Source organism: Phascolarctos cinereus, unplaced genomic scaffold, assembly GCF_003287225.1.
Source record: "Phascolarctos cinereus isolate Bilbo 61053 unplaced genomic scaffold, phaCin_HiC Scaffold_3;HRSCAF=262, whole genome shotgun sequence".
NCBI classification, from domain to species: Eukaryota; Metazoa; Chordata; class Mammalia; order Diprotodontia; family Phascolarctidae; genus Phascolarctos; species Phascolarctos cinereus.
The window spans coordinates 35,694,622-35,710,842 of record NW_027555736.1 but is presented as its reverse complement, the minus strand read 5'-3'; the positions used below and the strand labels follow the sequence as shown (position 1 = coordinate 35,710,842).

The 16,221-nt window shown below is 46.8% G+C and overlaps 1 protein-coding gene across 1 annotated transcript in view; it reads right to left on the bottom strand.

Annotated features, from left to right (window-relative positions):
* ACSBG1 (acyl-CoA synthetase bubblegum family member 1) overlaps positions 1–16,221 on the bottom strand; it is a 110,061-nt gene that overhangs the window by 43,571 nt on the left and 50,269 nt on the right. Inside the window, exon 2 of the mRNA XM_020975980.2 lies at positions 6,753–6,853. Coding sequence (XP_020831639.1) covers positions 6,753–6,853 — 101 coding nt within the window. The remainder of the gene's footprint in view (positions 1–6,752; positions 6,854–16,221) is intronic.

Genomic DNA, 16,221 nt, shown 5'->3' with positions numbered 1-16,221 from the left:
TTTCCTCACATGTAGAATAAGAAGAATAACAGTGCCTACCTCCCAGGTTATTGCGAGAATAAAACCTTATTTATAAAGGACTTCGCAAATCTTAAAATACTATATAAATGCTAGCAATTATTATTGTATGACTGCAAAAATCATAGGATGCTAGATGCAGAGCTGGAAGGGACCTTAGAGGTCGGTGAGTCCAAGCCCTTCATTTTACAAATGAGGAAACCGAGGTCCAGAGAAATGAAGTGACCAGCCCAGGATCACACAGCTCGTGAGTGACAGCGGAAGGATTCAAACTCAGGTCTTCTTGACTCCAAGTCTGCTGTATAATATCATTTGGAACACCCACCTGGGATCTTACAATGTTTTCATCAAAGGCTCAGTTAACAATGCTGATGGGGCATCTGGGTCTTCTAGCCTTCAAAAAGTTCACCAGGTCATAATCTGGTCAATTCCATTATTGGGTCATCTCGTACCTTTCCACAGGCAGCCTCTTGTTGGCCCTCAGCAGGAGTCTTTCTACTTCCAGCTGGCTCCATTGTCTCCTCATTCATTCATCTCCAATAACCTGGTCAATGAGGGGCAGTAGGACAGAGAGGGACTCTCTCTTTCTCCCAAGACATAGTCTCTCTCAGGGGCCTGGAATCCTCAGCTCCTGAATTTGGAGTCTTATCCCAGTAGGTACTGACTGGTTCCAAACTAGCTTGTGGTTGGTATACATGGTCCCACAGGGCATGACCTATTCTCTTTAACCAATCACAAGATGTTTCCCATGTGACATCTACTTTCATTCCGTGACTCCAAAGTTCTTGTGATTCTTTCACATTGATTGAGGACTCATTTGCAATTCACAATACTAATTAATTTAATCAATACTCTTGGCTTTTCATATAAATATATATATATATATATATTTATACACACATATGTACACATATATATGTATATGTGCATAAGTTTTGTGTAGATCTATCTATTTAGCCCTTGTTTCCCTTAGTAAGCTCCTTGAGGTCAGGGACTATTTCATTTTTAATCTCTGTATCCCTAATGCTTAGCATAGTTCCTGATACATAGTAGGTGCTTAATAAATGTTTCTTGGTTGTCTGATAATTTTATAGAGATGACAAAGCAGCTGCATGAGTCAATAATTGTTGATGCCCTCGGCGTTTTTGGGGGGTGGTATCACCTTGGTATCACTTTGGAGTGTGGGTAATTACAACAACTGTGGTTTTTTCCAATCACTCAGTCATTCCTCTTTCAGATATCTTAAAAATTAATGCCTCAATGCTCAAACCATGTTGCCTATAACACAGATGTCTTTTGTGTCCTTGATAAGATAAAGTTACTTTTTCCACATTCATCTTCTTTCATCCCATTTCTCCTTCCTCACATGGCACATCAAGGACTGAAGCGTTGGGTCCAAATGGGTCACTCCTGACACATCAATGATGAGAATAGCTTGTTATAAAAGCACAGGCAGATTTAGCTCACTGTTTCCTTGTTTTTGTCCTTTTGCTTCTTCTCCCCCTCAAGCCTTCTTGGTACCATCTGCCCTAGTGGGTTCTCACACCAAACTTTCTCAAGTTCTTTTCTCTCCTATTGCTTTTCACTATTTTGTGATACAATACTCCTCATAACCGCCAATAAAATTCCTCTGAAATATTTTACAAGTTAGTATATTCTCTCAACTGACATTGCCCTTGGAAGCCATATCTCCCTGTTTGGCAAGAAGATCAAAGTGGCTGTTGTCTGAGGCAATTGACTTCTGTCCTCTCAACAAATATGTGGATGTACTGTCTATTTAATTTAGAACTGTTCTGCCCATGTGACTTTGAGTAGTCACTGTCCTTCTGTCCTTCAGTTTTTTTATCCATAAAGATAGAAGTGCTGGTCTAGGTAACTTCTGAGATCCCCCTGACCTTTCTTCATGTTTGTTTGGAGTTCTTTCTAGCTTAAGAAGCAGAGCACATGGGAATTGGAAGGGCTATCCAAAGCCATCCAGTCCAATGGAGACACATACAGTGGTGATCAGAGTGCTAATAACCCCCTTCTAAATCCTACTCATCCTTCAAGGTCCAGCTCAAGTCACACCACTGGAGAGCCTTTCCTGACCGTCTCAGCCAATAATGAGACCCCCTAGTCATTGATGATCTGAATCACTCATGATCTTGTATTGTTCATGGATCCATCTTATCTCTGATAGGTAGAAAGAACTTCAGAGCAAATACAAGATTTGTTTTCAAATATCTGAAGGTCTGTCATGTGGAAGAAGGAGAAGACTTGGGTGGATCCAAGGAGCAGTGGATGAAAGTTACAAAGAGGTAAGCTGAGGCTGGATAGAAGGAAAACTGTCCTCACAATGTGAGCTTCCCTGAACCAGAATGGGCTGTTTCAGAAGGATAGTGGGCTCCCCATCACTGGTGGTCTTCAAGAAAATGCTGTAAAGGTATGCTGTAAGAGGAATTGCTTTCAGGTTTTGGTCAGATAGGCCTTTAAAGGCCCTTCCAGCTCTGAATGTGTGAGTCCATGAGCCCACCAGGAACTTTGCCTCCTATTTCCTCAGTCCAGCTCCCTTAGGGCCCTGTCAGGTAAAAGCTAATCTAAATAAATTTAATTGCATTAATGTGTCACTGGGTAACAACAGCTTGATGATTTGTCCCTCCCAGCTAATATATTTACATTGTTCCAGGGGCCTTGTAGAGACTCAAGTCTTTTTTGTCCACTGTGTATAGGCCCTGAAAAATTCCAACGGTAGAGGTCTGCCCGATTCTTAGATCCTGACCACAAAACCTTTCAACTCTCACCTCTCAAACCAGTTTGTTCTCAGGGGCAGTGCCTCCCTTCATCTCCACCCTGGGAACTGGCAGAGGTTCAGAGATGTAATCTTGGAAATGGAGCCTCAGAGATTCCAAGGGCGATAAGCTGGCACAGCAGAGCAGAATCAGCTTTGCCAGGCTACAGGATGCCCCAGGGATACCACATAGCCAAGTGAGGAGCTGCGCTGGGCTCAGCCCTTCCCTCACGTTACCCAACTGCACCTTCATACAACACTCTGAAATCTGGCCAGGAGAAAATCCACTTGGACTAGAGGGAGTGAAGCAGAATGCCTGGCTCCTCCACCTCCTCCCACTCCCAAGTCTGCTGTCTTGCCACACCTTTCCATCTCCTAGGACTCACTCCTTCTTGCTTTGCACCTAATTAGCTATAAGGACAGGATCAAATCCAAAAGAGACTGCCAGAGGCTTTCAAACAAGGGACTCACTTGTCCAATCCCTTCATTTTACAGATTTGGAAACTGAGGCCCAGAAAGATAAAATGACTTGCTCAGGGAGGGAAGAATGTGTTGGGCACTGTGCTAAGTGCTTTCCAGCTACTGTCTCATTGGTTGTCACATCCCAGATGTCAAACTGCAGAGGAGATCTAAACTCAAATCTATGACTCTAAGCTTGGAGTTCTTCTCAGCCCCATCTCTCTCTCTGTGGCCTGGCTTTTCCCCTTTTCTGTGCCATGGAGCCCCTTGTCTGCTTACAGAAGGCTATGGGACTCTTTCTCTACACCATGTTTTTCAATGCGCAAAATAAAACACAAAGGAAACCAATTATATTTAAACAAAATTCTCAAAATATTTTTTCTTAAAAACCAAATTCATGGGCCCCAGGTTAGGAATTGCTGTTATGGGCAATATCACAGCACTGACCTCTAAACTCAGATTCTTGGCTACCTCTAGGACGCTTCTCCCAATACCTTCCTAGGACCCAAATCTGGAACAAGCACAGGGCCAATGGGGCTTTGGCCCAAGCACTGGCATGAGTTAGTAGAGGAAGGCAAGCTTCCATGATTATTCCCAAGGCAACAGCTGTTCTACTCAACTTCCCTATGGGATTATCTGAGGGACAGGTTAGGAGTGAGAATGGGAGGGCCTTGTGTACATCTTCATATAGGACCCCATGATCCCCCCCTTGCCCTGCTACTGCTGCTGGAGGGTCTTGTGCCCTGCTATGCTCACACTCACGTCTTACCAACCTCTGTGCTACCCACCACTGACCCCAAAGGACTTAATGAGGGTTCTACCCAAACTCCAGACTCAACATGGGTTGGCTTTATCATCTCTCCCCTTCCCCTCCTTCCCTAGCTTTTACTTCCAATTTCCCCCTCTCGGTAGACGGCACCACCTTCTTCCCAGTCCCCCCATCTTTAACTCTTCCTTCTCTCCTTCCTCCCCAAAGCACAAGCCAACAGCTCTCTGCCTGTTTCCTCATCTGTAAAATGGAGGCAGTAATAGCACTTGCCTCCTAGAGCTGTTGTGAGGATCACATGATGTGGAAAAAGTAATAATAGCTACCATTTACATGTATGCCTGCATGTGTGTGTTATGTATTTATATGCATGTATAAACTATATTATTGTTCAGTCATGTCCAACTCTTCAGGATCCCATTTGGGGTTTTCTTGGCAAAGATACTGGATTGGGTTGTCATTTCCTTTTGCAGCTCATTTTACAGATGAGGAAACTGAGGTAAACAGGGTTAAGTTACTTGCTCAGGGTCACACAGCTAGCATGTATCTGAGGCTGGATTTGAACTCAGGTCTTCCTGACTCCAGGCCCAGCACTCTGTTCACTGTACCACCTAGCTGCCCATATAGATATCTATATACACACACACTATATATGTGTATGTGTGTGTGTGTGTGTGTGTGTGTGTGTGTGTGTGTGTGTGTAAATATACACATGTACACTTCAAGGTTTAGCAAAGACAGCAGTTAGATGACTTGCCCGGGGTCAAACAGCTCATAAATGTCTACGGTCACATTTGAACCCAGGTTTTCTTGACTCCAGCTTCAAATCTCTGACCATTATACCATGTAGCTCATTTTTTTCCCTGTAAAGTGTTTGCAAACCGTAGAGCACTAGATAAACGCTAGCAGCTGTTGTTGTTGTATAAGCTACAGGAGTCTCGCCTCCAGTCCCTCACCTCCAGCATCTCTCCTGCCAGATTCTTTTCATCTGATTAAATTCATTTCAAAAGCTAGATGACTGGGGGGGGGAAGGGGGGCAGCTAGGTGGTGCAGTGGATAGAACACCGGCCCTGGATTCAGGAGGACATGAGTTCAAATGCGACCTCAGACACATAACACTTACAAGCTATGTGACCCTGGGCAAGTCACTTAATCCCACTGCCTTAAAAAAAAAAGCTATGTGATCTTGGCAAACCATTTCAACTCTCTGAGCCTCAGTTTCCCCATCTGTAAAATGGGGTTAATAATACTTGCACTGCCTCCTTGATAAATACTACAGTGCTATACTACACTAGCAAACATCCAGGGAACTTGAACTGTATAAACTGTCAAAGAAACCAGGGGTACCAAAACTAGCTCACCCCCCTCATTCTATATTTCGGAGATCTGACTTTGGGAATAACTAAGTGAGGGGGAGGGCTGCCTGTGTGTTTATGTGGTTATCTCACTTTTACCACTTGGCTTCACCGACCTTGCCGCGGGCCAGGCCATCCCGACTGAGGAGAGAGCCCACAACAGCCTGTTACGCCCCTGCCCCGACTCACCCTCCCCAGACCCTTCACATCTTCCAACAATCAAATCAACACGGCCATTACTCTAGCGAAAGACGTGTCAATCCACTGTGCCCATCTTTCCACCCACCATCTCCCAGACTTCCCCAGCCAACACTCCCCTGCATGTGCCTCAAGCCCCAATCAGAGGGGAAGTTTCCTGAAAGCTAGGACTAGATGTCTTCCGTACTTGCAAACCCTCCCTGAGCCCAAACACGCAGCACGGTGCCTGGCGCACAGTAAATGCTTACTAAATGTTTTTTCATTCATTCATATAAATGTATGCTTATTATATCTCATGATTATTATTAAATTCAGCAGATGCTAACCCAGCATTTGTCTGCACAAGATGGAGAAGTATCATGGGAGAGTGGAGAAGGGGCCAGCCTTAGAGTCCAGGAGACCTGGGTTCAGGGCTTGCCCAGTCACTTAAGCTCTAGTGTCCTGGGCAAGCCTCCAAGATGCTAACTTGTGGGTATGTTTCCTACAGTGATTACATCACAGGTTCAGACCATAGTAACAATACTCCAAGAATTACAATAATATGCATATAAATGATCCCCGTGTAAAACGAAACATGATGGAGGCAAAGAAGATATCCAGACAAAACCTCCTAAGAAATGTGAGAAAGGAAAAGTCCCTTTCAGCTGGGAGATCCTAAAAGGCTTCATGGGGGAGGTGGCAGCTGGGTTAGGTCTTAAAGTAAGAGACAGAGCTCTAGGAAAAGTTGTGCCCAAAGGCACCAAGCCAGCTGAGGGAGATTAAGGATCTGGTGGTCCAGTTTGGCTGGAACACAGAGTGTGCAAAGGGAATTAGTCTGCAATAAGGTGAGGCAGGGAGGCTGGAGTGGGGTGGGGGCGGGCAAACCTTCTTCAAAAATCTTTCCCCTCAGTCTTCCAAGATTCCACACTCTCTTGGTTCTCCTTTCTGCCTCCTTTCTGTACATGCTTCTGTCTTCTCATCTTAGGATCATAGAATCCTGGATTTAGCTTTACAAGGAGCCTTAGAAGCCAATGGGTCCAACCTTTTATTTACAGATGGTAACACTGAGGCCCAGGGCCTCAAAGCTTGTTTCTATAAAGCTGAGAATTGAACCCAGGGCTTTCTGATGACTAATACATGTTGCTAATGACCTCAATATGGACACATGCCCAGAGTTCAAAGTGCGCAAAGTATCTCAGTAATCACTTACCTGCAGAGACTTCCTCTTTATCCTCTGCCCTCTCAAGGTACAGGTTATCCAAGGCATTGTTGAGGGACTCTTTGGAGAGATGCTGATGGGCAGGCAGGATGCTGGGCCCCCGAAAAGAAAGAGAAAGAGAAAGTAAGAAACTATGGAGACAAAGGAACCTCTGGGATGTGTTGTGGAAAGAGCCCTGGCCTGGGAGTCAGAAGATGTGAGTTCCAGTCCTCCCTTGGCCATAGACTCCTATGCCGTGACCTCAGCTAAGTCCCTTCTCATCCGGGCACCTCAATTTCCTTTCTTATAAAAATAAGATGATGCGGTCGGTCTTTCCCATCTCTGACATTCTCTGTTGTCTGGTCTCCGTTCTCATATCCCTTCCAGCTCTGATATTCAATGCTCTAAGGTTTGAATTGACAAGTTCCCAAGAAGGATACTACCGAGATGGCCGGGCCCAAAGCAACAAGCACACCATTCTGCCTGCTCTTGCCCTCATTTCTGCCTCCTGGCTTCCCTGGCTCCCTTTATGTCTCTGCTATCCTGAACCCCATGAATGCTGGTCCCTTCCCTCATCTGTTTGTACACAGTCTTTGTATGTTGCCTTTCCCATTGGACTGTGGACTTCCTGAGGGCAGGTTCTATGTTCTTGCCTTTCTTTGTACCTCCAAAGCTCAGCACAGTGCTTGGCACATAGTAAATGCTTAATAAATCCCTAGTGACTCAACCTGACTGGGTCTCTCTAACATGGCAAAACCCAGATTTGAAACAACCACCATGATATTTCCCACCTTATGTGAGCTCCATTATTCCATCTCTGACAAGGGGCTGGGTGGGGAGTTTAAGGCAGGGCCCAGGCCAGGGGGACGGTAAGGAGAGGGCAAAAGCCATTCTCCCGCAGTGACCGTTCATTCCCCTCCTTGAAGGCCATCCTGTTGTCCCACATCCCAAGACCCTAACTCCAAGGCCCGTCCGCCTCTCTCAGGGGTGACTGGAATAACAATCACTCTCATTTCTATTGGACTCAAATTCACAAAGCATTTCCCTCCCCCACCTCACCCCACAACGACCTGTGCGGAGGAGGGAACATCCAGTTAATTATCTCCATTTTGTAGATGATGAAGCCAAGGAAGTCACTTAACCAAGGTCACACGACCCAGAGGTGCCTGAGCTGAGAATGAAGCTCAGGCTCTTGACGTCAAGCCCAAAGGGCACACTGTCCTCTTGACATTGAAGGTGGTGCTAGAGACTGGAGTCCTTGATTCTGTTTGGAAATCCTGCAGCAGAAATCTGCCAGGAAATCTAGAGCTGGGAGGCACGTGCGTCATCAACTGGTCTGTCTTCTTCATTTTACAGAGGAGGAAACTGAGGGGAAGCAGCGAGTGGCTGAGCTAGGAACCAAACCCAAGCGCCCTGACCCCAAAGTCAACCAGGACTCTTCCCAAAGTGTCTGCCATCCCCGGCTGGAACCAGAACAGCTGGCATAATCCCTAGGGGCAGAAGGGGACTCTTCCACGGGCAGGCAGGGCTGGCACCACAATGACACCATTCCAACAGAATGAGAGTTTCCTGAAGGCAAAAAGTGTTTCATTTTTATCTTCCTATCCCTAGCACCTCCAGCAATGCCTGGCACATAGTGGACACTTAATAGAGGATCATTGATTGATCTCTGCTCCAAGCTTCTTGGTTTCACCAGCCGAAATGAAGAGAAAGGCCTGCCTGGGGCCCTGGGCATGGGAAGAAGGGGTGCAGCTTCACAGTGGTACTATCTGGCTCAAGAATTCCTTGGCTTCGGCGCAGCGAATAGAGCTCTGGCCTTGGAGTCAGGAGGACCTGAGTTCAAATCCAGCCTCAGACACTTAACACTTACTAGCTGTGTGACCCTGGGCAAGTCACTTAACCCCAATTGCCTCACCAAAAAACAAAAACAAAAACAAACAAACAAAAAAAGAATTCCTTGGCTTCCATCCTGGACCCCCAGCCGTTCCACGTACTCTGCCTCTGCCCAGTGCCTTTTTTGCTCCCTTTCTCCAAAGTTGTTGACCTAGCAATGCTCTTGGTTGACTTTGCCACTTCCACACCCCAGCCACCTAGGAGTACATGGGAGTGGTTTCCAGCCTCCTTTAGAATCTTCTAAATGGTCCACATTGTCTCCTATGGAGTCTTCAACGTGTTCTTGGGGACAGCAAGGGATTCCACAGGGATGCTGACCCAGGACCACCCACAAGACCTTCCAGGGCTGAGAACACCCCTGCCCTTGGCATGCTTTCGTCATCTCCCCATCTCAGGCAGACTTCAAACCTCTGGTGGAAGAGAAGACAAGGTCACTGACCATCCTTCATCCCCAGTGATGCACACCAAAGGACCTGTTGGTGCCTGGGGTTACCAGAGGCCCGGCAACACAGCAGGGCATCGAGCCTCAGGAACAGTCCAGAGTCAGTCCTTCAGGGGTGATTAGCCCAACCCTTTTTGGAGCTGGAATCTGGTGTAAAACAGCCCTGGCCATCCAGGCATGTCTTGAAGACCTTCAGGAATGAGGAACTCCCTAGTGCCTGAGGGACTCCAAGTTGCGGCTCGCTACCTCTTGTCACTTTTGGATGGTTCTCATTTTTATGAAGCTTTTTCTTATGAGGAATTAAAATAGGCATTTGTATAACTTCCATAGCTGGGAGGCCAACAGGTAAAGCCTAACCCTTTCCCTACACAACAACAACCCAAATACTTGAAGACATGTCTTCTTTTCTCCAAACAAAACAACCCCAAGGCCTTCATTTGCAGCCTCTGAACCAGCCTAGTCATCCTCCTTTCTGATGCCCACAGGACCAGACCAATCCACCGTCCCTTCCCTTTTCCAAAGGCTTGCTGGTAGGGGTGGGGAGAGGACAGACCGTGGGCTGAGTTACCTTCTCTGAACATTCTGTCTTAATCCTTTCAGACGCAGTGGATTCAAACTGAGTTTTCGAGCCTGTATAGTACCTCCAGGAGGAAGTCTGTTCAAAAACCTAAGATTAATTTTAAAGTGACACAAGTCAAAAGATTAGTGGGAAGGTGTAGGAGATAGAAGAGAGAGGGGTGATGGAAGTCAGGCAAGGGCCCTTGTGTTTATAAAACACCATCCCAGCTCTGGGAGAAGCATCAAGAACTCCAGCCACTGTCCAAGACTGTCTCCAGCTACTGCAGCGTCCCTATGGGCTCTTCCCTTCCCACTAGGAACACGTCCTCAAGGTCAAGAGAGAGGAACAAAAGACCTGAAACCCTTCCAGGTTGAGGCAATCACAGGACTTCAATCATAAAGACCCTCAATTATCCGCCACCTGGAGGACTCCTGGTCTCTACTTCAACTGATCCATCCCTTCCCTAGACTTTACCCAGGAGTTTACAAATTTTCCAGAACCAACAAGGCCAGACCTGAGGCTCAAACCATCTTCTCCCACAAGGAACGTGTCAAAATGTAATGGGAAGGGAACCAAATATGGAGGCAAAAGGCCTAGGTTCTAAGTGGTAGGACTCTTCTGGACCTCCATTTCTTCATCTGTAAAATGAGGGAGGTGAACTGCTAGACGATCTCTGGGATCCCAGGCAGTGTTGACACCCAAGTTCTAGGGCCCCTCCAGCTCGGACATTCTATGTTCTTTCACATTCTAAGTTTTAAGGTCCCCTTCAGCTTGGACAACCTATGATTCTTCATTGAATTAGTATATGGAATGTTGATTCGCTGACCCTGGTTCTTTCCCTAGCTATCATCTAAGTCAAAAAGAGAAAAGCTTAGAGGTGACTGCAATCTATTATTATCTAGGTTAAAAAGAAAAAACCCACAGGTGACTGCAATCTATTATTATCTGAGCTTGTACTAAAATGAATCTATATTTTTTTCCCTCAAGAAGTATGGCCAGAGTATCTCTCACAATCAAACCATTCTCACAATAAAAGCCAATCATTTTTTAAATGGCTAAATGAGAAACAAAATCAATCATTAGTCTGGGGTTGGAAGGGAGCATTAGAGTTTATCTGGGGTCATAGGTTTAGAACTGGGAGGGACCTTAGAGTTCTTCTGGCCCATTTTACAGATGGAGAAGCTAAGGCCTAGGTAGACATGTTGAGGAGGAATAATAAACCCCTTAGCAGGACTGGTAAATTCCATCCCTATAGCAATTCATACCCTTGAAGCGCTTTTATACACACGTTATCTCCCTTTCAATGAACTCTCTTGTGGTACCCTGTTTTCCTCTCCTGCTTTGGAATAAGGGACCTGTAACTTCAGGGCAGGTTTAGAGTAAGGGTCTGGAGCCATTCTGGTTTGAAATTTTCTCCATTTGGACAATGAGCAGCCTAGGCCAGGCAGGAAAGACCTAGCTCATGCCCTTGGCTTAGGCTTTCGAGGTTACCTTCAACTGACCCATGAGAGAAAACACGTCCTGCTGGTCCCTTATTCCTCTTCCCTTCAGCCCTCATTTGGAGTCTAGAAGGGCTGAGCCTCCCCACATCCTGGCAGGGGATTGAGCTGTTCCACATACCTGAGTTTCCCAGATAGCTAAAGCTTAACTCGTTATGTGCCAAAGCTGAGAAAAACAAATTTAAACATTTGAAATGGAAATCTTTCTAAAATGCATCATATATTTCCTGAACTTCTTAAAGCAGAATTCAGCCTGAGTTTGTAAATGGAATCAAAATGTTAGAGCTGGGCAGGACCTTGAAGGTCCAAGGCCTTGGTTTGACAGCTGAGAAGGATGTGGACCAAATTTATGGTTCATAGGTGCTGGGGCTTCTGCTAACAGATCCCTGCCTATCTGTGGTTCAGGACCATCACAATGAATGAGTCTTGGTTCTGAATTCTGGGTTTAGAGCTGGAAGAGAGAGACGGGTGTGCATCTAAGGGAGGTAGCAAGGGACAGTGGGGAAAAAATGGGCTTTGGAGTCAGAGGGCCTGGGTTCAAATCCTACCACCAAATGCTTACCACCTACGGGACCTGGGGTAATTCTCTTCTCTGGGCTTCATTTTTATCAACTGTAAATTGGATAGGTGGGAGGGCATTGTGAACCAATTAGCCCTGAGGTTCCTTCTAGATCTACCATCCCAAGACTGAGGCTTGAATCTCAGTTCTGCCGTTTGCTGTGTGACCATGTAGAAATCACAGCCTCTTTGGGCCTCCAGTTCCTCTGATCTAAGGTAAGGAGGTTGGATTAAAGGACCCCTAAGGTCCCTCTAAATCTTTGTTGTAATCTAGCTTCTTTTGACAGAGAAGGGGAGGTGAAATCACATACCCGGTGGCAAAACCCAGCAGCTGGATCTGACTCCAAACCCAGAGATCTTTCTACTGTCCCACCCAGCCTTTGGTGGTGCCTTCGTCGATTGCCTTGACACCAAAAGACTATAGAATACTGGGTTTTTTGAGCATTCATGCCCAATGTTTTTCTTAAAATAATTTTTCTGTCTTTCTGCTCAATGAAAATGCTTCCAAAACCCTGTGCCGTGGGCTCTCAAACTAGATGACTTGGCTTATTAGAAGTGTATACAAAATAGGAGTCAATAATCCTTCTGTGAGGGATTTACTTCTATGAATACAGTCTATCAGTCTTAGAGCATAGACTCTGCAGTGTCCAGTTGGGCTGTTGAGAGGCCTCGTTTGCTTCCTTCCTGGTTCTTAGCACCTCCCAGAGAGGTCCAGCTTCCGACTTCCTCAGGGAGGTACCACTACCATAATTATTGTGATCATATTAAAAAAGACACTCTTCCTGCATTGAAAGACTAGGGAAGTTGGCTGAGGCCCCTGAGGCAATTAGCTACTTCCTCTGATATTTCATCACTATTAATCACACCAATAATAACAGTGAATATGGCACTCAGCAGACAGTCTTGGGTGTCACTCTTTCCTGGGAAGAAAAAAAACGGAGGTCCTGGAAAGGACAGTTGCCAGTCTGCTTGCTGAGCCCCCAAACTGCTCCATTCCCGGCAGGTACTGGGTTTGACTTAGAGGCCACTTCAGAGCTGGGTCACCAATTAACTATAACATGGTCACCCATAGGTCACTGGATACAGAGGAGATGCTTAACAAACATTTTTGACAACAGTGATTAGGGGGCTGGGCAGGGATCAAGAGGGAGGGAAAGACAGAAAGGGATTCATTTTCCCTGCTATGTATTCTATCCTACATCATCTCAGTTCTTAGGGTAAGGTTTTCCCTACCTCCCTCATCCCTCAGGCCACATACCTTACCATAGTGAACTTTGAAAGGTGGAATGTTCATGGAATAAGGCAACGCAGGGCAGAGGAGAGAGCCCTGAATTCAGAGTCACAGGTTCTGGTTCCAGATCCCAGCTCTCTCACTAGCCTGGGTGACATCTCTACATCTTGGTTTACCCATCTGTAAAGTGGGGAGTTAGCTTTGGACGCTAAGAGCCCAAAGCAGTTATATGGTGCCTTAGAGGGAGGGCTAGACTTTCAGTCAGGAAGACCTGCCTCAGATCATGCTAGCTGCATAGTCTTGGGCAAGTCACCTAATAGTTTTCAGCCTCTATTTTCTCATCTGTAAAATGGGCATAATAATAGTACCTGCCTTACGGCTTTGTTGTGAGGATCAAATAAGATAAAATATATGAAGCACTTTATAAACCTGAAAGCCTTTATATGTGTTATCTATTATTATTGTTGTTGTTGTTGTTATCATTATTAGCAATATAGTAATAATAATGATAGTTAAGGTCCTAAATCCCATGATCCCAAGTTCTGAGGCAGAGACTCCTATGAACACCTGGAAGAGCTGGGATTTCTTTAATGCGTGTGAGCCCTCCCCCAGGGCAGTTTGAACCCTTCCCACTTCAGCAAATGCTCACCTGGAGCAGCTGAAGGTACAGGGAAAAGAGAACTAGTTTTGAAGTCAGAGGGCCCTGGGTTCAAATCCTACATCTGTTACATACTACTTGGGTGATCCTAGACAGATCATATCACCTCTCCAGGCCTCAGTTTCCCCATCTGAAAAAAAGAACAGATTAGACCTGATGATTTCTGTGACTCCTTCCAGGTCTAACTAGGTCTGGGGTCCCATGATCCTATGCTCTGGACTTCTGGTAATGAGCCTACTTCCTGAATTTAGGCTGTCCTTAGAAGGTAGATAGGACTGGCCCATTGGTAGGCTGGCCTTTCCAGCTTGGTGGAGGACCTCTGTTGGCACAGCTTCTGAGAGCCCAAGGTCAGCTCTACTGCACCAAGGCACCAGGGGACAGATTTCACAAAAACCTCCCATTGGCCAGATTTTAAAAAAAAAGAAAAAGAAAAGTCATTAATAACAGTTGGCCTTTGAGCGGCCTTTAAAGTCTGCAATAAACCACACCTATCTTATTTCATTGATCCTTACAACCGTCTTATGAAGTGTGTGTCATTATTATCAGCCTTATTTCTGAGATGAGGAAACGGAAGCTCAGAGACATTAAGTGGGTTTGCCCAGGGTTACACAGCTAGGAGGTATCTGAGACTGGCCTTGGATGCCTCACTTAGTGCCCACGAGAGGCCACTCCCTCTTGAAAGGCCACCCCCAGGAAGGCTTCCCGATTGTCCTCCAATATCACTGGCCAACAACCGATATCTGTCAGGGGGCTCACACAGGTCTCTTGGTGAGTGAGTAGAGGAAGATGAAAAAGTCTCTTGGATGATACTAGAAATAGGATGGTGAATGAACAAGAAAAAGAAACCTGAACCCAGGTATGTTGGTAGGTCCCCAATTTAGGGGCCCAAGCCAGCCCCACCAAGGGATAGTTATTTCATGTCTTTGGGAGCAAGAATGCCAGGCAGAAGTCTGGTGGGGGGAAGGGGAGGGGAACCCAATCTCGGTGAGCAGGGAATGGGTCAGTCCATGGTCCTTACACTGTCTTCAGAATGGAGCGAGCTGACCTGAGCAGTAGAACCTTGGGCATCTTGCCCCACCAATGGCTCTTTGCTTACCCCGGGGAGATGAGAGTCAACTGCATCAGCCTGAGAGTGGCTGGGCTACCCCAAATGGTTCTGGAACAGAAATGGATGGGAAATGAGTCAGGTTCCTACCAGGCTTCACGTCTACCCTGAAAAAGGAGAAGGGTGGGGTGCTTTCCTCTGCCTCTATCCCCACCTGTGGCTCCATTTTGGGGATGACTCACTGTCTTTCCCTGGGGCCATTGGTGCCTGACTCCAATGCCTCCAGGCTCTAACACGTTCAGCCTAGGATAAGTCCAGCTGGGACCCTTCCTTGGTTGCCTCCCTGGTTCGCCTTTGACCTAGTGGCTCCCAATGTTCCCTCGCCAAACCTGGAAAGCCACCCCACAAGCTAGGATACTCTAGATAAAGTCCTGGGGCAAGTAAGAGCCTGGCTTCAATAGCTATCCAGTGTGGAGGTACCATCCCCCAGCCAAATCCCCCTGCCTCATGGTGGTGACCCTATCAGCGTGTCTCAACTGCACTGGGCTCACCTAAGCCAGTCATTTTATACACTTGAGTCTTCCTGGCCTCTCTTTTAGCTCATAATCATAGATTTCAGTCATTTCTGCTAAGAGCCCCATTCCTCTCTCCCATAGCCCCTAGCTCAGGAAACCTTAATCATTCCCCGTCTTGGCTTTCTTGTTCCCAGCCATGGCCAAGGTTAACTCACAGCAGAGGGTGCACCCAGAGTCAGATGTTTGCTGCTGGGCCTCAGCATCAGCTAACGCGGGCCCCAAGAGCTCTTCTGTTTGACTAGGGCTCCTCCAGGCTCCTCAGGTGGTAATAGGTGAGGCCTTCTGCATCACCTGGGCGACTGAATCTATGAATGTGGGAGTTGCCTCAGGTGACAATGGGAGGGGAATACGAGCAGTGGGGTGTGGAAAGACCTACCCTCCTCCCCACTGTATTGACTTTCCCCAAAGCAGGCCTGTTGGCTGCTCGGGCTGGAGGTGTGTCTCTCCTTGCTCAGCCCCAACCTTTGCGACAGATGTTCCAGCTACCCACCTGGAGAGCAGCAGCCTGGCAGATAATTCTGCAAATGCCCAAAAGGACTTGGAAGAGGTAGAAGGGAGAGAGAAGAAAGTGGGAGGGGGAAGAATGCAGAATCACTCCCTGGTGCAGCAGGCTCCCCTGCCAGGAGGCAGAGGAGAAGCTGTGGGTGGGCCCCATTTCTGGTAGGATAACAACCAGCCTGGGACAAAGATGATGGAAGGGCAGCTCAGTCTCCAACTTAGGGGGAAGGGTTTGGAAGTCCTGGAGGAACTTATGTGGGAGAGGGAAAGGGTCAGGAGAGCAAGCCATGATCCCAACAGAAATGTGGCAGTTTGGATGGGGGAGGGGAAGTGGAGGAGGGTGTCTTTTAGAAAAAAGCCTGTTCTGAACTGCCCAGACAATGCAGAGGTTGGGATGAGCTGAAGTCTTCAGAGTTAGTCAGGTCCCCGTGCCCCTTCTTACCTCACCTCCAGCTATCCCTGACCCCCCAGGAAAGGCCATAGAAATCCAAAAGGCCTGACTGTTCTCTTTAAATAGGGCCAT